Below are 24505 nucleotides of genomic sequence, written 5' to 3' on the forward strand. Positions count from 1 at the left end.
TTTATAAATGCTTCCTGGATTATACGGATATAGTTTGTCAGTGAAGGTGCAGTTTATGAAGGAATAGATGAGATTCAGAGGCTGCATCATAAAAGGAGAACAGGCCCTGCTCATAATCTACAAACACACTCACCACATCAGAGGCTGGGTTTAGTTTGGTACTTTTCTCCATCTCTCAAAATAATGATCCAGAATCCATTCTCAGGTGACAATTTGCTTGTCCACTATTCCCCTTTCTGTTGATTTGTTCCCCATTGACTTGAGCCTCAAAATAAAACCTGCCTAAGGAGAAGGTCTGTTTTCCTAAAACAAGAACATCTCTGAATCTCCCTAGGTTGTCTGGGGGATTTCACTTCACACCTCAATCATAAACCTGTTTTAGATCCTCAGACAGGACCAGGGTCGAGAGACACGTCCACTGCCCTCTTCTTTAGTTTCTCCAGATCCCTCTTGTTCTTCTGTTTCTTCAGTTCATTTTTTAGAGTGGAGCTGAGTGAAGCCTCAAAGACCGGTTCCTGGTGGCCGATCTGACTCCAGTCCTTCAGTCTTGTGGTCGTCTTCACTCAGGTTCTGGAGGGAGGTCAGTTGGTCATTGGACTGTTGGAGCTGCTCCAAGTGCTCCTTGAGCTCCTGCTGTAGTTCTGTGGTCCAGTCTTTAGCCTGTCTATGAGCACTCCTCTGCTGCTCCTGTATCTCCTGTCTGAGGCTGCTCAGAATGCTCTGGACGGTGTCCATCAGAGCCTTGTGAACTCCTGGAGAGAGCTGGACTTCCCTGATCTTCTCCTGCCTCTCCTCCATCAGGCTCTTGATTTCAGCCTGAGAGCTCTCCAGCGCCCCCTGCTGCTGCCCATACTCCTCTCTCAGGGAGACCACCTGGTGGTTCTTGTGCTCCAGGACAGTGCAGTTCAGGCAGAGGCAGGTCTGGTCGCTCCGACAATAGATTAGATTAGCAAGATTATTAACAAACAAAACTGGCAAATTTGGAAGAAAGACAAATTAGAAAATGTATGGCGAAAAAAAATGAAAGAAAATCAGCCCACAAAAGTAAATTTGTAAGAAAAAAAAGTGTTTTTTATTTTTGCCAATTTATGAGAAAAAGGGCCCTGGCGACATTATACCCCGAGGCTGAGGCCAGTTTACACCTCCCAGGCCATATTCCCTCCTTAATTTACGGTGTACATTTTAGGACATAAGCATTCTCAGAAATTTGTTATATTATATGTCATCTTCACATGATAACAGAGTTAAAGCCACACTGTGGAACTTGAGAACAGTGTGGCTTTAACTCTGTTCTGAGTAATGCCTTTGAATGGGCTGTCAGGACCAGTGTGTCTGCAAAGGTCAACAACCAGGTGTAGGTAATAAATGAGAATGAGGTGGGCAGCTTGTGTGGGCGTAATTTGGCTTAAGATCCAATACAAGGGGAGCAGCAGTGACTTATGGGTAATTACCTGCAATGTCCCAAGATAAAGAGTGGTTAGTGTCTGTCTCCTTGATTCAATCAGCGCCACACAGAGCGGCGCGGCACATAGCCTCCATCCTAATTGTCCAATATGCTTTCTCCACTGGTGCCTCGGGAACACAGCAGCAGACCGCAGGGAGCACAAACAAGTCTCTCTCTCTGCAGAGCTTTTTACGTCTCAATTTAAAGTTAAACTCACATGTAAGCCATGCATTATTGTTCTTTTTTTTAACCATCTCATCATGTCCTCTCATGAATGTTCTCTCTACTTCTCAAGCACTGAGGCCACTTTACCATCTGCTACTGTCATGAGGTGGTGAACTCCTTCCCTGGCTGTTTTCTCAGAATGCATTTCCTCACACTCTAGGAACAACATATATAATAAAACACATTCAGTGCAGATTAGTGGATGCTTTATAGACATTTATTGAAACTGGATGTAAAGTTATTGATGGCAGAAATCACACAAAGGCTCGCTCTTTGAAACACACACAGTCAAAGAAAAGTCAGCACAGCGCTCAACATTGTATCAAAGCAGCAGCCAAATTACATTACATTTTATCTTTCACTTTAATGTGAGAGATTCAGATTCAGTCCTTCCAATAATCCAGATAATTTCCAAAACTGTCAGGCAGAAAACAGCATAAAAAACCCCACTAACACTGGAAATTATCACCTCAAACCATGGGCAAAAAAATGGTTCTGCCTATATTTATAGTATGTAGTCAAGTAATAATAAAAATAGACTATCCTCCAGAAAATGATTCAAATGAAATACTCTATTACAAACATCGTTCTATCTATCTGGTAGTGTAAAGTATCTTAATAAACGTAGTCAAAATAAACCTAATATGTCCCCATTCGGTTCTTGTTCTGCATAAAAAGGTAACTGATGATATTCCTTTTGGAAATATATTCTTGTAAATCTGAATGCAGCAACAAAACAAATAAACCTAGGGATACAAAGTGCTTGCTGTGATTGTAACATAACTAATATTTTACGCTACATGAAGAATGTAGTGAACTGGTAAACAATGCAGTAAAGAATTTTTATGCTATAAAAGGTGTGTTGGCAAGATTGTAAAACATTTTGCATGTATACATAAATGAGAGCTTATTTTCTGTTTATGCTGTGCACAGGAGAGTAAATCAAGAACTTACAATCCATTTGTAAAGTGAAACAACGACCAAACTGTTAATTTGAAAGCGATTCTCAAATATGGCAAGTGGTGGCCAAAAAGGTAGCATCTGACCTGAGCACACTAATGTAATTGTAACACTGCTCAATAAAAAGTGCCAAAACCTATGTGTCTGGTATTATACAATTTTAACAAATTCCTTTTAGTTTTGGGAAGGAATCTTCCAAAGAAACATTGTAAGGAGAAGAAATCCCATTATAATCAAAAGCACCATTACTGTATCTCCCCCAAGAGCTCTCAAAAAGAATTCACCCAATAATTCCCATATCAGCCTTTTGCAACAGCCTGTATTAACTAACCCCACCACTAGATGGAGTTAAACCTCACAGCACCCACAGCAACTTTCCCTTTCAGCATTAGTAATAGTAGTGTAACTGCTTTTCTAACCTTCTCCTTCATGTATAACTAGCATAAAGCTAATACAAATTAATACAATTGGTAGGTCTGACGAGACCCACGAGCAAAGCACTTCCCATTGGTTTGCCCGCTAAGTATCTACAATCCACAATAGTTTATCAACGATAAGGCTTGAAAGCTGAATAACATGTATGTATAAAAAATACATCATTAGTAAAAATATATTAAGACTATTGTGTGACCCAATCGGTCGGCTGGCATCATTACAAAAGGCAGAAAACACTGGATGAATGGCACATATAACATTATCAGCATATACTTGAACGTGAATTAGTTTGTAGCTATGGTAACATCAGGTACATGCTTTATTCTGCCATGAAGTGTTTGCTTATGATTAAGTGTTACATGTGGAGACTGCACATTGGCTCACAGCCCTTCACTCTAAAGAATTTCACAAATGTATTTTACATCAGAACACCTATATGCCCAAGCCTACTATTTTACTACTACTTTACAAACGCGGTTGGTGTTGAGTATAAATGCACAAATCCGCCATGCACCATTTCACAGTTTCTGAATAGATCGCCCATCGTCTGGGTGATGTCTATGTCTGAACCCTGACACACCGAGCAAAGGCAAGACCATCCCTGCAAGCAGCATAGACATTTTAAAGCTTCTTACTAACAACCTTCACATGTCACAACATCACTCATAATCTGCCGGCTCTGTGTCAAGGCAGTCCATGAAGTTCCCAATATATTTTCAACAGAGACAAGCTATTACCACAGGTCACCAGAACCTCATCCATGGCATGTAAAAGCAAATCATTTCACATTATTATTTTTCCAGTTTATGCTTAAACATTTGAATTTAACTGCAATTCCTTAAGCTACAGTATGACACAAAACAAAAGTACATATATCCTTTTAAATAAATTCATCATAAAAAATATATTCCCATTTAGTTCTAGTGTTTGTGATTACCTTTGAGTAGCGCATATATATATACATATTATATATATATATATATATTATGTATATACATATACACACGCAGACACACAGTACAGTCAAAGCAAGATAGGAATGCTAGGTACAAGGATGTGTGCTGTACAGAAGTCTTTTCCAGTCTTTTATAGATAATTCAATTCTAAGAAAAATACGTTTCCATTTTCAATGCCATGAAAACCCCACTATGCTTGTCCTGTCAAAATCAAAAGAATCCACTTCTGTTTAGATTAAGACTTTAAACGTGTGACACTGTTCGGCACACACGACAGGAGTCTGCAATTCTGCTTCCGTGCGATGACCATGAACTTAATACTGTTTGTCTTTGCATCCAATCAAAAAACTGGATATTACCAATTGTTTTCCCATTTCCAAAAACATTTAGCTGGCCATATTTGGTTCAACTGTCATTTTCACTGCGAGAGGTTCCCAAACAGGTCCGGGCTGATGTAGTCCACGGGCATGGCGGGCAGTGATTTGAGGGGGTGTTGGGATGGGCAGGAAGGGGGCGGTGCCTGTTGCTGCGGGGGCGGGTTTAGCAGCAGGCTGCGCTGACTGTCCACTTCCTGCACTACGGTGTAGTCTGCCACAGGACTGAACGTCGGGGACTGGGGGGATTCGGGAGGCAGGATGTAGGGGGACTGCTGCTCGGCTGTAGGCTTAGGCTCCACCGGCTGCAGAGGGATGGTGTGGTAGCCCTCGCTGGACACAGGCGACACGGGGGGAGTGCCGTTTTGTTTTAGCATATCCTCTGCACTCTCTGGATCCACTACCACCAACTGAAAATGAAGGTCTTCTGTGTTATCTTCGCAACTTTCATTTTTACTTCCCTTCTTGGTGTCATTGTGGTGCTCCTGGATTCTCAGCTGTTGGCCAGGGGACAGGACCACACCCCCAGAGGGCATCACGTTGCTGACCTGGGCGTAAAAGTCTGTGTTAACCCAGGTCTGGGGGGCTATTGTTTGGGTGTTGATGATGATGCCCCTGTCAGAAGAGGGGTCTCTGTCCTCGGGTTGGCCTGGTAACAGAGTTGCCATGGGGATGAGAGGGTCTTGGTCAGGGTGGTCTGAGTCGTAGCAGCTGGCACGGCCCGAGTCATCATCAGGAAAGCTGAAGGAGAATGAAACGTCATTTTAAAAAAGTGAAAAGAACAATCTTACACAGTTTCACTGATCTCGTTCATTAGCGTGATAAGGATTTCATTATCACGCTAACCCTGATGTGTTCAAAGTGTCAAGTCAAATATTTAGTACTTTTTGCTCTGCACAAAGGATTAGACACACACATTTGAACTAATAACTGTATTTCCCACAGATATTTCCTCCACCTCACTGCAAGTCTGAACATAAACCTATACATGTCCATACAGTACCAGACTACGTTGGAGTTGCCCATGTGCATATGGTGTCCGACAGGTTGAGGCAGACTCAAGAGCCTTTGGGTGTCTGAACCCTGGTTTTCTTCTTTCTCTCCAGTATCTGCTCCATCAGTTTCAACTTCGATGAATTCCACCCATGGCTCATCTTGATAAAGGTCCGGTGAGTGTGGAGGCAAGCCACCCATCCCACCAGCACCCAGGATGAGATTCAATTCTTCCAATTTTCCCTTCTGCAAGCACAGAAACAAAGGCATGTCGTCAGAGCACGTCATATTCTGTGATGTTTGGTATCAAGGCTGTGATACATTGTAAATATCTTGCCCCATGAACAGATTTTTTTTTAAATTAGAGTCTCAAATCAAAGACAAAAGTACTTCATTCAAGAACACTTTTTATAGCGTTCACTCAAACCTTCCTTGTAGCATTTTAACAACCCTTAAACTTAATCTTATACAGAAGTCGGCAGAGTTCAAGTTGAGTCAAGCAAGTCACTGCTCTTCAGAAACTCATAAGTCATATGTTTGAGCAGAGCCACGAGCCCCGGAAATGACTTAGAAAAAGAGGCGCAAGTCTGAGTTTGGGATCTGAGCACTCTATTTTTGGCAGAGAGAAAAGCTAAGCTATTATTTCATTGGTTCATATCTTCTAAAATAGAGCTCATAAACATAATTATGAGGGTCAAGATGTTTTTAAAAGGAACATATCTGCATCTGGCAATAAAACCCAACAAAAGTGCTCTCAATTTTACATAATTTGTAAGTGATCCTCCCGGCCTTTAATAACAAAAAAGCCTCCCTTCTGCTTGTTTTGGAATTATTTATGGACTTTTTGAGTGCCATAATCAGTCGAGGACAATACACAGGCAGAGGCTGTTGTGATGACTGTGTAGTTTAACGGGACCAGGGCCAATACTGACACATGGAGGGTCTGCCTTTAATCACAATTAGAATGGAAATGCAACTGAAACAATGATGGTTACACAACAACACTTTATATAACCATGAGGCCGCATAGACAATGGTAGCCGCCTTGCCATTTTGTGGACAAACATAGTATTAATATTGTATTTGGTAGAGCACAACATAGAACAATATGCAATTTCCTCTCTATATTGTGAACGTTCATACTAAATAATTGTTGAGAGAAAATGAGGAATAACCTTTAGCAGCTCTGAGTCGATGCCCTTTATTTTTGGTGCTGGAACTGGAGGCAATAGAATCATCATTAATCTGCAAAAGAGAACATATATACATATAGTAGTTACCAGATTATGAATGAAGAAAACATGAAAACTTAGACAAACTTTGCACACTTACTTGTGATGCTGAGACACAACAATAAACATGATGATTATAACAATGCCTGAAATTCCAAATATGACAGCCAACATGACAGGGAAGCTGGTTCCTGAAGATACAAAAATGAGCCAGTTACTAAATTGTAATGTAAAAAAATAAAGATTAACTCCAAAAGATACAAACCCTCTTCACCAGTGCCCACGACTTCAATAAACATGGATGTGCTGAACTCCCCGAACTGAGAGAAAGCCTTCATCCTGCTGTGAATGCGCACTTCATACTCTTGCCCGACGTGGAGTCCATAGAGCGTCTGCTGACGGTCAGAGTGGACGTTCAACTGCGACAAAAGCAACATGACAATGATTGGACTGACAATCTGCTGAGAGCTATTATTTTCAATACTGTTTGTAAAGACACACAGAAGATAAAATGTGAAAAAGGGAAGCCTCTAAAAACGATGCATGTTCGTCTGTTGGAGCACCAGCCATGGGTAATAAATATGAGCATGTTCAGGGTCCCATGGCCTCTGACCTACAGATCCCTCCCTTCACTTCCTTCAAGGAGGCTGAGATTTCCCAGAGGTCTTTGCTCTGACTTCCACGGGCTTGCCAACAAAGCTACATACTGCCCTTCAGCCCAAAGAGTTCACGGGGGGGAAACTGAAACACAACACTGTTGCCTACACACGCTTTACTTTTAGACTGCAAAAGAATTTGTGTCAAGAATGAAATGAAATTATGCAACATTTATGTAAAACTATGTTTCGAAGCATTTCATTGTGAAGATCACATTTTTGTTTTTTTACTTTTTATGTATAAGATTTGTTTGTGTTTGTTGTGTTTGTTTGTTTGTGTGTTTCAAGTCAATATGGTGTCGTACTGTGAAACAGATTTTGCATCCTTGCAGTGTGTTGAAAATAACTAGCCTGATGCTAGGCGTTGTGAACATACAGTTCCAGTACACAGTACTTCCTGTGTGGACCATGGTCTATCAAAGGCCCACTATATTGTTTTTTAATGTATTTATTATTGCACATGTTGATTGTGTTGTATGTCTGTGGATGCACTGTTTTTATCGGGCTCGTACTGGCACTTCTTCTGCAAATGAAGTTCCTAACGGATAAATAAAGGAAATTTGATTTGATTTGAAACATGCTCTTAATGAGCAGCTCGACCCTGAAAATGTTGCTACTGCAGTGGGTAATCAAAGAATGGAATTGGATAACCTGTTTCAATCCTGCTGACTTTAGTCACAGCTCCATGGAGACGAGCTGGAGACACACCCACTCTCGGTAAAGTTACAGTCAGGTCTTAAGAGAGCTGAGCCGCTCACAGCAAAGGCTTGTGTTTGTTTGTTCACTTATGAGGTATTTTTCAATGATGAAAATATCTGACATAAAATAAATGCTTGTATTTCATATTTTATTCACAGGGCAAAATTCTACACAGTGTGGCTTATAAGATTCTCCAAACTGCGACAAAAGCAAAAAATTACCTTGTGTGCTTAACTCTGGCAAATTTGCGAGCAGTACAGAATGTTTGCTCCGTCAGCTATTAAATAAATACAACAAACCTCTTTCCACTTTGTTGAATTGAGCTCTCTGTACTGAAGCTCGTACTCAATGCGCATCCAGCCCGTCCCGACGTCTGCAGAGGGCGGGGGGTCCCAGCTGACCAGCACGTCATAACTGAGACCAGAGGGACTTGTGTTCAGTAGGGTCCAGTTCAGGGCCACTGGGGGATCGGGCCGCACTGAGGGAAAAACAGCACAATTGTAGAGTTGCATCAAGGCCAGTGTAATCGCTAACCAAATTAAAATATAAGGTTCAATATACGTGGATTTTCTGTTTATGTTACAGTCTATTTCTTTCAAACACAGTGAATTACCCATAGAGCTGCAGAACCCTGCCCTCCATCTAAAATTATGATACAAAATCGTCCAATGTTGTGAACAAAACATATTGGAAAATCAGATCAGTGTTAACCTACAAACCACAAATGTCACCCTTACTGGAAGAGGATAAGTTGGTAATTTGAATATATAAAAATGCCATGAGATAATTTGAATTATATCAATAAATACAGGAGGCTGGACTTCAAAAGGCGTGCCTGTATAATTGATAAGCAGGTGACATTTGCTAGTTGAGCTGATAAGAAGCAAATGGGCATCATTTGGCAGAATCTGTGTACTGCAGGTATAATGATAATAATAGTGTTATTTTCCCCTACGCTGTGGTATGTTTTTCCTGGATAATACACTGATTTATGGAACCAAGTGTCACTATCACAGGTGGCTGAAATGATAGTCGAAATGCGTGTGCATGGTGGTGCTTTTAGGGCAACAAAAAGCATGATGTCCTGTCCACTCTATAAAAATGTGTGGACGTGGTCTAAATCTCTAAATGACAGAGCACAAATTCTGACAGTATGAGTTCTCTTACCAATATATTCCAAAGTGAAGCAGTCATCTTCATTTGTATACGTAACATTGTGGACCTGTAGCTTCAAACAATATGTGGCCCAAGCTGAAGTATGGTTTGCGTCAAAGAAACACTCCTGGTTTCGATACTTATAGTGTGGGCACTCTTTCCATTCACTGTTAGACGGGCTGTGAAGCAGAGGAAATAAAGACTCCTTAATGAGCAGAAATTACATCTGAAGCATTACACGCATGGTAATAGCACTAACCTTTTCTTAAGGTAAAAAATCCGGACATCTTCAGGAGACGACAGGTTTTGAAAACTGCCTGGGCTCCACCAACATTGCATGGTGGTCATGTCTCTTGAGAGGCACTCGGTGAAATGCGGCACAAGGGGAGCTGTGAACACAACATGCATTACTGATTATTAATTATGCTTTATGCAGGTTGTTTTGTAATAATCTTAAACACATCTTTGTCACTGTCTCACACTGTGTTGGATAGAAAATGCAAAATTGATCTAAAAGAGCTGAAACCAAATATTCAGTTGTTTCTCTTCCTGGTTTTCATGCAATCCCTCTGGAGCTCCTCCCACCTCCCCTCATCGTGCTCTCCTTCACTGTGCAGCTGTTTCAATAAATAGAAATAAAAGGAATAAAAATTGTTTGTGGTTTTTTTGATGATAAATGATTAATCTTAAAAAGCATTTCCTGGGAGCTGCCGTCAGGTGCAAAGAATAGCCTCGATGGAAGATTCAAAGATTACTCAAAGATGCCCGAGTGGGTCAGAACACAGCTCGAGATATCTTTTTGAGGAGAGAACAGCATTGGAACAGGGTAAAAAGCTCATAAAAATCGATTTTGTGTAACACCCCCCTCATATAAAAAAGACCACTATTGTTCCTATTGAATTCAATTGTAAAAATACACGTATTGGTCTCTACTGTGTTGATTATTCTCACAAAATTGGAAATATGAAGTCATTAGAATTTACTGTAACAGAATAGCAACACAATTAAATAAACAATTGAAAATAATAAGTTATTAAGCACAGTTATGCACTAAAAAATGTGGTGCAATCTTTGTTTCATTTCAGAACAGAATGTGGCCTGTTGCTCATGTCGATGTATTTACAGGTAAATAGAGCCGGTGAACAAACATCTAAGAATTACATTTGAAGGTACGGCTGCTTGCCCTGCTGGTGTACGGCCTGACTCAGCCCTCTTTCAATGCACTTTGTCACTCCTCATCACCAGCCCCCTCGCTCGGCCAAATGTCCGGTGCTAGTTTCTCATCTGGCTGAGGGGAACGGGGTTTGGCGCAACCATAAATAAACCACTGAGGGTATCATTGATTTCTGCTCCACTCCCCTCACTGGCTTCAGAATAAATCACACCCAGGCTCAGAACATAAACACGCTTCAGCACCGTACACGCAGATATCAACAACCAAACAACCATCTCAGAGGGGAAACACTCCCTGCAGCCGTGCGAGATGGAGACGCATGTGTGAAATGGACTTTCTCTTGCCATTTACATGCCTGATGTGGAGAATACGGTTTTGAAGTTTTAGGTATATCATAAACTCACCAACAGCTCTATGTTTCCCCCAAAATAAAACAAAAAGTACTCCCAAAATATACAGAATATTAGGAGATATCTAATCCAATCCATGTGACGGAGCAGTGGCTCTACTTTTGATTTAGTCACTTGCATTCAGGACCTTAGTCTTTTGGTCATGACTCAGACCTTATGAGCGAAGGTGAGAGTTTGATTGACAATTCCCCACAATAGATTGATACAAAACACAAACTTACTGTGGATGTTCCACCTATATCCACCTCATGCTTCATCTGTCCTACGATTAAGATTCTTGAACTCATATGTGAAGTCCAAATACCAATATTAGCATTCCCGAGCTTTAAAAGTCCTGGCTTGGACTAAAGTGATAAACCTTTCCCCAGGCTGATGAGAGCGAGACATGACCTTCTCGTTCATTGGGGTGAACTCAAACACGTGGCAGCTGATCTGGGGGGCACCGCCATATTAATGTAGAGTCTAGCCCTGCTCCAGACTTCAGAATGAATGACTATACCTGATTGTTACAACCACACAAACCTTAATTTATGAGACATAAGTATAATTAGATTTAAGACCAAGGCCATAATCAACAGCTGTGATGTTTGTGGCAGAATGTTATCCTATGCCCAAGTGAGAAAGGGTGCATGTCTCATTATCCTGATCACTGATTCTTATACTCTATCTCATGGCAGGGCTAACCTCATTTTCTCATAAATCAACGCATTCCAACACCAGTATGCCCTCCTCCCACTCTTACCCCTGTCAGACCTTCCCGCCCTTCATCTTTTGCACACCGGTGTGTTCCCATAGCTTTGCTATTTCAACTTGGCCTCCCTCCCCCAGCCAACAAATTCCAGCTGCCACCATCAAAGCGCACTCTGCAGACACTAGAAGCGAAAGGGTGAGCTTCAAACTGCGAGAGAACATTACATAAAATAGAACAAAACAAACAATCTGATGGTTAAGTTACAAGTTTACGTGTTAGTGTAGTGGGATTTAAATCTCGCTGAATGAAACCACAGGCAGACACTGAGCATAATGAACATGGAAGGTAACAAAAGTGCTTTCAGGGAGGGCATTACTAAGAGTAGGGGTTCAGGTCAAAAGGTTAGCGTCGATGCTGAAAAGGTGTTTACATTTCTCAACATGGCTGAAACCAAACAGTGAATCATGTCACTTGTGGGTGGTGTTAAAACAAGACCTAGTTCTCAAGGTCTGTGTTTCATCATTGGGGTTCATTAATGGGCCGAATGTGTTCATTAATGTACACTGTAATGACCAAAGAAATTATTATCCTAAATGTGTACAAATAGTTAATAATAAAAATGAACATATAAAAGTGGCTTCAGATCCAAATGTTAAAACATATTCAGTTTTTGCTGTGGGTCTAATGGCCACTAAACATCATCTAATAATTTGCTTATTATGGAGAGACTTCAGAAATCATATAAAAGCCATGACGTGGACATTCTTACCTCGCTATAATAGTAAGCACTGGATTCACCATTCCAGACCAAAAGCTCTATTTACAGGTCCGTGAAGCCGTTTGCTATCATCAGTGTGCATTTGTAGGAACACGCTCAGCAAACTAACACAGTTTATGTGATTTCTTTTGGTGCAACCTGCCACACGACACCAGTTTGCCGCATAATATGGCGGACGTCGTAACTAAGGGGCAAAGTCATAAACACTTGGATCGCCGTTTTCATCAATGGCAAAACCTTTGGAGATAATAAACCACAAAATCTTTGCTTGGAAGATGTGCAGGACAAGGAAACATGTACAAAAGCCATTTTATATCAAGGAGGAGCTATTTTTGTAGTACGTTCAGAAGTACGTTTCTATCTCATTTAGTTCCGAAGTTATTGTCGATGGAAAGAAATAGTTCAAGCGGTCAAACACGACCTTAGAATGAATTTAAGTATTTTTTGAATCGATATCGCACTATTCAAAGGAAAATTGATTCAATATGGTTAATCAATAAATTAAACTCTGCCCTAGTTCTTGTTTTTGTGTAAGACTCTCAGGTAAATTAAATCAAATATCCCTAAAGGCTCACTACACAACTGGAGAGAAAGCCCTCTTCGCCATGATTCACTCTAGTTTTTCCCACTGCAACACTTGTAAATAGATTTTTACACGTAAGAGGCAAATATATTGTTGACTCTGCAGCAAACAAAGAGCCCATAAAGCCTCTTCATCGCTCCGTGCATTCTGCTTTTCAGGCTGCTTTGGCGTAATGGTCAGTTAAGAGCAGCCAGGAGCGGACCTAATGTTCTGTAAGCTCATCCTGGCTGTCCATACGTATCCGCAGGTCCTTGTGGGCCGTGTGTGCCGGCTGTCTGATAAACAGCTCTTAGCAGCACATCCTGTCTTCATACGGAGCGAGGGAAACCACTTATCTGCTCCAATGTCCTTTTAGGCTATTAGGGTTTCACTAAACAGCTGAAAAGAGACCCATTTTGTCCATACCTGTTGCTGGTGAGTTCAAGTTGATGAGAAAGGAGCAACCGACTTTGGATGTGATATCTCAGTTCATAAAAAAAAAAAAAAGTATTCTCCTAAACTAATACAAAGAGGGCAGAGCAGATACACTTCTCATAGAAGATACAGTACAGGTATGAAATATTGTGAAATTGTTTTTGTTGTTTTTTCTAATCTCAGGACATGTGTTGCTTGAACACACAATCAATCTAATCATGGATTCAAGATAAGATGATACTTTATTGATCTCACAGATGGAGAAATTGCATTCGATGAGAGAGCAGCAGCACCCATTCAGTGCGCACCACTCTTTTTTTTTCTTTGGTGAAAGATTGTTGTGTCGCGGCCGCCATCTTCACTGTTTTGGTCACAGGAGGAGCACTGGTTGATTCCAGGGACTATCAATCAATTTGAGGACTTCTTACTTCACAAGAAATAATCTTTTCCAACCAATTCGATCCAACTTTATTTATATATATATATATATATATTTTTTTTTTTAACAACTAGTACAGTTTTCCAAAGAGCTGCACAAACAAGGAACATTGTAAACACGAAAAATGTAAAAAACAATACAAAATAAAGACGGAAAAATTCAATACATAAAAAACTGCAATAAAAAAATAAAAAGGCAAGGATAAAAGATGAATGAATGAAACTCATGAGGACAGAGAGGACCACACAACTCACGCAGTGTTAAAAGCCAGAGAATAAAAGTGGGTTTTAAAGGGGCTGGATGCAAGTTGGCCATTTTATACTCACTACTGCCACCTCAGGTCATACGTGTAACTGCACCTTCTATATTAAGCTCGTGCATGACGGCACTTCGGACCCAAATTAACACCTTTTTGAGTGACAGTGCAGGATTTTAGAGGCAGTTGTGGTGAACAGGTCTGGGCTCATTCTACACATTAGGACATGGCTGGAACATGTAGGGGGAGGAAAATACATGATTTTAACATTTTTAAATTCCCTATAGTCCCTTTAAGACAAGACTTAAAACGCTCCACACTCCAGAGCGTTCCACAGCTCAGGGCCAACAACTGAGAAGGGCCTGTCCCCTCAACTTTTACGATTCGTCTTAGGAACCACGAGCTGGAGCTGGCCCTTGGCCCTTGGCAATGATAACCCCACCTTCACCCAGCACATTTTCTCCAGTTCAGCATTACCCAAATCTAAAAGCTTCTTGCCTGGAGCTTACAGCCTCATTTGAAAGTTAAGACCTACAAAACTGATCGAAACTGACAGATTTTTTGTTGTTGCTTTTTTGTAGTTTTTTGCCGTGTTTTTATTGCTTTTTTCTCATGTTTATGTCGCAATTTGTTTCCATAACGGTACCACCACAGTGTTCATGTTCTTTTTTGAGAGTGTCTACCCCGGGGCAAATGTAAATGAAATGTATACATGTAAAATCATGCAAATACTTTTAAAATATGTAATACAAATTTTGTTTCTCTGTGGTTATATATTACTGTGCCCCATCTATGAGCCTATGCACATTTGTTTCTAAAGCCTTGTACAAGCATTGTACAGTTTTTCATCTTGTACTGGTTATCTATGTATATATATTTTGGATTGATCATGTGACATGTTTTTTACATCACGTAATGTTTTCTATCACATGACCCCATGTAATCAAGAGCTGTATGGTAAATGGTCTCAACTTATATAGCGGTGCTTTTCCACCTACATTAGGCACTCAAAGCGCTTCATACTCATACACTTCATACTCTCATTCATACACCAATGTACGCAGACACTGGAAGCAATGTGGGTGAAGTGTCTTGCCCAAGGACACAACGACAGTGTGCACTTTCAGGAAGTGGGATTCGAACCCCAGAACTTCCGATAATGAGACGACACGCTCTATCTACCATCTGCGCCACTGACGCCTCACCTTATTCCGGAAGTTTGCGTGGGCGCCGCCATGAACTGTGCCCGCCCCTTTTCTCCTATCTGTTAACATGGGACTGGAGAAGTCCACATAAAATCAGTCACTAAATCAATCTACTAAACATCAGATTTGAGCGGACAATATTTTCCCTCGTTCTCCGTTTAAATGAACAGGCTTCGCACTCGACCGGAAGTGTCTGGACAACGGAAGTGCAGAGGCAAAGCAAAAAGAGGCAAAAGTGGGCGGGGCAGAGTAAGGTGAATATTCAGGTGTGCTGGAGCCACCTTAACTGCTGTGCGGATCTTTTGTTATTTTCTTGCGATTTAGTCGTTTCTTTTGAGTCACTTTTTTGTTGCTTTATCATCCAGTGTGTTTTCATCTCTATTTTGACATTTTTTTCCTGAGACTTTTTGATTTGGGTAAAGCCAAACTGGACAAAATGTGCTTGGTTACAAAATGTACCGTAATATTGATCTAAAACAACAACAAAATATCTAGTAATTTCACTTCCTGATTGAAGCCCCTCCCCCTCCCAATCTCTTGTTTCGCTTCAAAGCTGTAGAGGAGCTTTGGCGAGTGTTTTTACTTCACAAAGAAAGGATTAAAGAGGGGGTATTATGCTTTTTTCAGCCACATAGCACCAGTCTATAGCACACTACAATGATGACGAAACCTTCTGTTGGTCTGTCAATGCAGTAAATTAGAATAACTGCCTTGTATAAAATTGCTCTTTCAAAATGGAGGTAGCAAATGACTTGAAATAGGCCCCTGTCTCTTTAAGAACCTCTGACCCTTTCCGACACGCCCCCTCCACACGCTGTCAACACTGCGCTCGTTGTCTCGACAGTATTGAAACTACGATCGGTGCATTTTAATTTTTATTGTTGGAAAGGAGCTACTGTTTATCACTTTGTGAACAATGGCCACACAGGATATTATTTGGAAACGAACCTTCCACACCGGACGCTTGGAAGGGGCTCTTGCCTGAAAAATAACTGCTGTTTGGAGGCTATCTCTTTGCTACTGCCATGCCCTATGGATCTCTAACTATACCCCCATGGACGACACCAGGATCTGCAGGAGCCCATACGATTCAAAGACGGACATTATCTCCGCAGGTGGACAATGGTTTTTCGAGGTTACCCCGTTAGCTTGTTATAATCGACTACAGCTCATTGTTGATGAAAAGTCTGTAATAAACCACAAATGTGTAAAGCCAGGCTCATTGTGTGATCATCGTAAAGGCTGCTTCGAGTAGTTGCCGGCTTTATTGACGTTATTTGTGCATAATATGCTGCCTGTTTTCAATGAATGTTGTGAAGGTGAAGGTTGTTAGCTTGTCGCGGCTAATAGTGCCTTAGCTCCGGGAGAAAACCACTCGGCTAAGACTCACTGTAGATGAAATGTGAGCAATAAACTACACAATCAACAAGCCAGGCTCCGTGTGTGATCATCATAAAGGCTGCTTCAAGCAGTTGCCTGTTTTAGTGACGTTTTCAATGCATAATATGCTGCTTGTATTCAGTGAATTTTCCCGTTAGCTTATCGCGGCTAGCTTGTTAGCTCCGGGAGAAAACCACTCGGCTACGACTCACTGTAGATGAAATGTGAGCAATAAACTACGAAATCAACAAGCCCGGCTCAGTGTGTGATCATCATAAAGGCTGCTTCAAGCTGTTGCCTGTTTTAGTGACGTTTTCAATGCATAATCTGCTTGTATTCAGTGAATTTTCCCGTTAGCTTGTCGCGGCTAGCTTGTTAGCTCCGGGAGAAAACCACTCGGCTATGACCCATTGTAGATGAAATGTGAGCAATAAACTTCCAAATCAACAAGCCTGGCTCCGTGTGTGATCATTGTTAAACGGTTCTTTATGTGTGTGGTGGTTTTATTGACTTTATTTGTGCATATTTCTCGTTTTCACGTGATGACTCGAGGTTTAGCTTAGCATTAGCTTTCTCCGGAGGCTCTGTGCATCATCAAGGCCCAGCGCAGAACCAGACACTGAAATAAGTGTTCCGGTCACCGGTTTTAATCCTGGGTGTTTAGGTAACAGAAACACTGATGTGTGTCTTTGTAAAAGTCTACTGTGGCTCCGGTTCACAACACATGAAGCTAATCCTCCATGATGACTCTGTTTACATCTTAGGGCTAGACACTGCAGGGAGGGGGTTCTGCTGAGGAGCAGTGGTTGGTTACTCGGCTGGTGACGAAAGGTCGGAGGCGTATCCTGGAGGTCGAGGGCGTTTCCTGAAGGAATCAGGCGTTTTATCCCTAAAATGGCTGCCATCAGAGTTTCTACAGATTACTCGAAAATACGTGAATGTGCCAAGGCAACACTTCAGGCATGGTTTTAATGAGGGAATGACTTAATAACATGATGTAAAGCTTGAAAAAGTCGATTTTGCATAATAGGCCCCCTTTAAGGATTAAGAGATCGAGAGACGAGGAAAGTAATTCCTGGATACATATGACCTGCAGGGGGAGCTTTTTTGGAGCTGTGGCTGCTAAGAATAGCTACCGGAGAAGATTCAAAGAAGATTCAAAGGTGCGCAAGTGGGTCAGAACACAGCTCCAGGAATGTTTTTGATGAGAGAAAAAACAGAAACAGAATAATCCCCCCACCCCCCTTTATATTGCTGGGTTGCAGGTTCTAGAATATGATGATGTCACTGGACCCAGCGGGGGGCAGGAGCCAGTTTTTCCTATTAACAGCATTACACTTACACAAGTCGTAGCTAAAAAGAAAATGTATGGATTAGAAAAATGATCATTAATATCAGTGACTGGGTCCATGATCTCTCTGTACAAGACCAAAAATGTCCTCAAAGACAAAATAATTTTTCCTCTACATAATAGTATACGCCTTCAGAATGCTGTGATGTCACCTGCAACCCAGCAATAAAGCTTTAAACTGTTGAAAAATGTAATTATTCCATTTTAGCCATTCCACAGTAAAGTATAGGCATGTGTATGATATATTGTTCCTCTGCCACTGTGGAGCACAATTTTTTGTAATAAAGTGTTTCCTGGAGGTATTTTTATAACCCGGAAGACAAAACGCTTGGATTCAGTTAACTCTGCCCCCTCTCTCCGCTCATGCAACTTTAGCAGTAGTAGAAATATAAATACACAGCAAAATGTGAAATTACTTCACAATGCAGTTATAAGGAGTTGACATTTGCAACAGAGCTTCATAAATGGCTAACACACAAGCTAGCACGCGTTTTTATTGACTCATCGCTCTGGTCCATCACTGTTTACGTTATGGGACTCGCATTGGTAATAAAAGTTAATCCATTTTGATTCTGGCCAAGGTTCAAGGTTTTGGCTGATAGTCGCTGAATCCCGGAGAGAAATGAAAAAACTGTTTTACAAATTAAAATCAGGCCGTAAGCATAGGATTAAGACATTACATTACAGACACCGAGCACTTCCGTTCCGCTGTGACGACACAACTGAGCACGTCAGTCGTTCACCAGCAGAGGGCGGAGCAGCTGCTCAGAGAGCAGGATTCAGGAGGATTGCTGAGAACTGCGTGAATGAAGCCAAAAAACACTCTGGGGGTGTTTTTGAGAAGGAAATAGCAAAACAACATGGTTAAAAGCTCCAAAAAGTCAATTTTGCATGATATAGGCCCTTTAATTGCATAGACATTACCGAGATGTCTAGTGATGTCAAGAGCTGCTACATGTCTGTGATTTACAGGTCCTCGACGTTAGACTTTTACATTTACTGACAATGAAACACATCAGTTGATTCGCATAAACTCTAAAAGCAAGGTCAACGTGATAGGTTATTTGGTGGTCCGTTTTTATTTCGCAGCACATGTCTTGGCAAAGGCTCCACTCTCCAACTGTTCACGTCTCTCCCTGCGTTTGAAGCAAAGGCAACAGAGAACACAATGTTTTTCGGTATTGCCGTTGGAAGTCTTTAAACCTTTAAGAGAGTGCTAAGTGTGGCTGAAGCAAAGGGAGCGAAAGGTGATAGACCGCAACCAGAGACAAACACGGGAATGTAAACAGGTGATATAAATAACTCCTGGCATTCGCATGCCGCTTCACACATAGGTGCACAAGTGTACACAAAAAATAAAGCACTCGCAAAACAAAAGCCGGCAAACAATATCAAAGTGCCATTGTTGTGTTCTTTGTCAACATGAAGCCTTTCCTCCCAGTCGCTAAACACGGCCTGTGTCAGAAACAGGATGAGCATTTTCATTTTACCCAAATCTCATGTTCATCTCAGAGCTCACAGCTTTGAAGTCTGTCTGACACAAATGAGCCACATGATTTAAACAGCTTATTCTGCTTTGACTGATTTATTGATCCTAATTTATGGTGTTAAATCTCCCCTAATTCCATTTTATCCCACATTCTTGGCTTTGAAATGCTGCTTAATGTCCAAATGAGAAGAAGTGCACATAGTTGTGTGACTGACAACGTAAACGGCTTCTTTTGCACACGGTTGCTAGCTCTCATCTAGTTTCTTGCTCTCTCCGTTAATTACACTACACACTACCTACCAGCCAGAACAACCTTTCACACGCACTCAGCCTCACACCAGCGTGCAAAATTCAGTTAAAATACCAGCAGGGAATAGTGCAAAATACTAAAATTTCAAACAAAAAACACGATACTTGATACTGATTTTGATTTTGATACCAAAGCATAAACAAATCTCCCTCTTTGACCTTATACTATAAAGTGTTTCTTTTTCCATCTCCACTGTAGCCTATTGTAACACAATTTCACCATGTTCTTCAAAATCAATATAATAAAAGATCTAATTTGTTCTCTCTGATTAAATGTTAAATAGCATTTTCATCTACAAAATTCATTGTCAAATTCTAAAGCAAGCAGGCTATATAACCTACAATGCAAACTATTCACCTTATTCCGCCCCGCCCACTTTGCCACTTTTTGGTTTGTCTCAGCACTTCCGTTGTACAGACACTTCCGGTCGAGCACAAAGCCCGTTCATTTAAACGGAGAACGAGGGAAAATATTATTAATATTAAAAGAGCGCCTGAGCCTCACCCTGTGTAGATGCGCCTATTCGTCACAATGAATAACGAGTTTGCATAGCCCGATTTTTAGGCCATGTCATACGGTCACCCCAGCTGTCTGTGCCAAACATTGTACAAATGTATTTTCCTCCATCTACATGTTCCGGCCATGTCCTAATGTGTAGAATGAGCTCAGACCTGTTCACCACAACTGCCTCTAAATCCTGCACTGTCACTCAAAAAGGTGTCACTTTGGGTCCGAATTGCCGTCATGCAGGAGCTTAATATAGAAGGTGCAGTTACACATATGGCCTGAGGTGGCAGTAGTGAGTATAAAATGGCGAACTTGCATCCGGCCCCTTTAAATGAATATGTAATTTCGATACCACTTTCGTATCGAGGAATCAATTTTTTTGACCCAAGTAAGGCATGACAGTCAAACATACTCTGATCAAGCTCACAGTCATAGTGCTTCATCAAAAACAAAATTAAAGAAATGACAATGAACAAAAACAATATATATACAATTGTGGATAATATTTTGGCAGTTAATGGGCTTCACTGAAATAGTCCGACTCATTCATACCTTTTTTACCACTAAGTGTCATGCTCCGCTCTGCCATCTATTTTTTTTGACATCTATTTTGGATGAAGCTGTAACTCTCTGGTTGTGTGCATAAGGCACATGGAGCAGACGTCTGCGTGGTTACTACTGGTAACCAACTCTGTGGCTAAGAACACAGCCTCACCGGTCACAATCGATGTTTGAGCCCGAGGTGCAAATCATCCAGAGCACAGGAACAGACATTTAGGGAGGAAAAAAAAGGCCAAGGAGATAGAGACAAATGGTTTGCACTGGATGTAACGACTATGGTAAGCCTTTAAATATATAGCACCATCTCCGAGCGTCTTCTCTTGGTTTGTCGAGTGGCTGAGTTGACAAAAAGCCTAAAACCAATACTGCAAATGTAGAGCCGCTGAATTCCAGGAAAGATGATTTTAGTCGTCCAATTGGAAACTACTTTTGAAGATGAGCCATATATTCGACAACATGATACTGTGGTAGCTTCCCAGTAAAAAGACAGTGTTGCTCAGTCATATTGTAATGGACTTGATAATAATTTAATCATTTTGAAGTACTTCCTGTTTGATGACGTAATATCGTGTGTGCTGAATAAGGAAGTGTTTAAATCTGAGTGTCATTGCGGGAAGGGAACATGGCACCTTATGGTTATGGTTTTTAGCTCCCAGTTGGAATGGGGAAAAAAGGTCACATTTGGATTCATTTTATGGAGTATTTCTACTATTTGTGTATGGATCTTTATATTGTAAATTGTTTTGCTTTTAGCTCTTACGGTGGTCACTGTGTACTAAAGAAGAAGAAATAAAGAAGGAAAAAGACACAAGATCCACTTGTACTGAAGCGTACAAGTGGATCTTGTGTCTTTTTCCTGTGATGCTACACATATAAAACTTAAAGCTTAATTAATGTAGCAGTGACATTTCAGGTCTTAGATGTATGTAGTTAGTTATAGCAGTGGTAGTCTGAGTATTTAGCAGGATTTACCATAGAAATTAGCGCGTTAGCAAGACAGCTATCCTGGAGTGTTCTCAGAGTTCGTTAGCCTGTTCAATGTATTTTTCTCATAGACGTTAGCATTTAGCTATCAAACATCACATATTATGAAAGTTTTCAGCTGTTGTCAACACCATTAACCACATTTAGGTGATGTCAAAACCAAGTTATAAAGCATTAATGAATGTACAGACCTTTTTAGATTTTACTATTTTACTAGATACAAATTAGCATACAATGAAGTGGCCTCTGAGCTAAATGCTAAAACATATTCCGTTTTTATGTGGGGTCGGATACGCATCCAAATGTCCATTAAACATCATCTTATATTATGTTGATGATGGAGAAACGATAGAAATTATGTAAATGGCATGAAAAAGTATGTCATACCTCGCCATATTTTAATATTGGGTCTGGCTTCTCTATTCATTTGTATGGGGATAGAATACTCAGTTCAAACAGGGTCAGGTAAGCTATAAACACAGAAGGCATCTCTGGATTGGCCCATATATGATCATTTTTGAAAACAGTTAAGGGGGAAAACAATTTTGAGAAAAATCTAAACTTTCTCTAATTATTCAAAAACTACTTAAACAAACGCTTAATTATGAATATAGTTTTCTACTAAATAAAAATACAAAGACATGGAGAGGAGCAAAGTGGTTCAACAGCCCATAAATACATACAAAAAACAGAGAATGCTAACATGATGCTACATGTTAGCATCGTGCTAATGCTAACGCTAGCTAGCGCTTGCTATGACTGCCGTTTTTTTCACTTCTACTGAACAATCTGCTGTAAGAAAATATCCATATAGACCCGATTTACACTGGACTTTATTTGTATGTGATAAATAAGTTCATATTTCACTAGAAAATGGCTAAAAAGGATGAAAAATGGTGTTTCCCAAAAAATTCTATTTTCTCCCTCTGAAAGGCCATGCCCCCTTCTTTGACGAGATGCCGTCTGTATCTACAGCAGTGGTTCTTTTGGAGCCGCGACCCCCATTATAACAGGTAAAGGGATTCGTGACCCCCCGCCTAAAAGGAACATTAGCCAACATAATTCCTAAAAACCAAAGAAAAAAAACAAATGGCTGAAATACAATTCATCAAACTATACAGACAAATAATGGCACTCTGGTAAAATAGCAAACACATGCTACAATAAAACATTAGATTATATATCTAAATGATCTGGCGACCCCCCAAATTTGTCTCACGACCCCCTTGGGGGTCCCGACCCCCAGGTTGAGAACCACTGATCTCTGAACATAAGTACTCTAGTAATATGTAAGGTCATACTCAGATATAGCTAAAGGCATATCTATGATTTTTTTTGTGCTGTAGCAAAAGTTCTTAAGCCAGAGCCAATGTTTCGCCTATGGAGCTTAAACAACACTGTTCAGCTCAGTGCTGCTGAAGGTAAGAGGCAAAATGTCCACGACAATAAAAGTACCCAGTATAGGTGATGGTTTTGGAACATTTCTCTACAATGGAAAACTGAGCAACTGAGAGCTTACACAAACATGTTTCTCGGTTGATGAAATGGGTCTCTCGCTCTGTCTAAACGCATGTCTGTCCAAGCAGCTTGAGAAAGGCACAAGCTGCGTGTGTTTGCTCACGCTATCAGAGACAGCTTCGTGTTTACAGACAGTTTAACGGTTGTTGAGAATGTTGAGGAGAAAGTATGAACACGGGGCCAGAATTTGTATTGACTGGACAAGGAGATGCACCTGTCTAATAGCTTGACCTTACACGTTTATCATCAGCGAGCAGGATTATCTCTGAGACGTGAATCTACAAAGTGAATCTAAAAAGACGGATAATGGGTTCACTCTGCAAACAAAATATTTCAGGAAGAAAAAGAAGACTGGAACAAAAGACTTTTTCTTTTTCTTTCTTTCTTTTACTTCATTTTTGTTTAAAGGGGCTGGATGCAAGTTCGCCATTTTATACTCACTACTGCCACCTCAGGCCATTTGTGTAACTGCACCTTCTACATCAAGCTCGTGCATGACGGCAATTCGGACCCGAAGTGACACCTTTTTGAGTGACAGGGCAGGATTTAAGAGGCAGTTGTGGTGAACAGGTCTGGGCTCATTCTACACATTAGGACATGGCTGGAACATGTAGGGGGAGGAAAATACATACACATTTTTAAACTCCCTATAGTCCCTTTAACTTGTAAAAAAAAAAAAGAAACACACACACTTAAAATCTGGAGGTAGCAGTGCATTATAATGCAGAGGTAGGCCTAGAATGGGATGGATGACACTGTTGGCACACAGAGGTATTTTGATTGGCACTATGGGAGCTTTTAATGAATTCGGAGCCGGTTTTTCCCATATGCAGACCAAGCAAACGGTTTTGATTCTCTGATTAATCAACGCGTTGTTACCGCCTTCCCACTGTCACTCCCAAGGCGCCAGTGCTTCTCACGTCCTCACTTGGCTGTGTGTGTCCCGGTGCTAGCAGAGTATCAGGACAGGAGTTCGGTGAATAGAGTAATGCCGTTGTATTTGATCAAAGGGGAGTTGAATCCACACAGTTCACATGGGCGCAGTTACTTTCAATAACAGCTAGTTCTCTAAATGTGCACGGTCTAAAAAGAATTACTGTCAGGCTAATTCTCAGTGGTAAGATAGAAATAACCAGTCAGGTGCAGGTTTCAGTTGGTTTTAAATGAGTGGTTCCCAAAATGTGGGTCAGGGACCAGAGGAATGTGGAATGTGACCATTACCGTTTTAAAAAGTGGGGGGAAAACAGAATCCCAGTCTGACAGTGGTAAGTGATTCTGACACAGAGGGCCGGGGCCCAAATTGAGGTCATTATGTTCCATTTCTGC

General features: G+C 40.9%; 1 protein-coding gene across 1 annotated transcript in view; it reads right to left on the minus strand.

Annotated features, from left to right (window-relative positions):
• Positions 1–3547: 3547 nt before the first annotated feature.
• Positions 3548–24505, minus strand: part of ghra (growth hormone receptor a) — a 31836-nt gene continuing 10878 nt past the window's right edge. Inside the window, exons 3-10 of the mRNA XM_079571797.1 lie at positions 9389–9518; positions 9142–9308; positions 8274–8452; positions 6885–7038; positions 6720–6810; positions 6563–6632; positions 5398–5633; positions 3548–5135 (exon numbers count right to left, since the gene is read on the minus strand). Of these exons, the coding sequence (XP_079427923.1) occupies positions 4439–5135; positions 5398–5633; positions 6563–6632; positions 6720–6810; positions 6885–7038; positions 8274–8452; positions 9142–9308; positions 9389–9518 (1724 nt within the window). The 3' untranslated portion in view covers positions 3548–4438. The remainder of the gene's footprint in view (positions 5136–5397; positions 5634–6562; positions 6633–6719; positions 6811–6884; positions 7039–8273; positions 8453–9141; positions 9309–9388; positions 9519–24505) is intronic.

This window comes from Gobius niger, assembly GCF_951799975.1.
Source record: "Gobius niger genome assembly, chromosome: 1".
Classification (NCBI taxonomy): domain Eukaryota; kingdom Metazoa; phylum Chordata; class Actinopteri; order Gobiiformes; family Gobiidae; genus Gobius; species Gobius niger.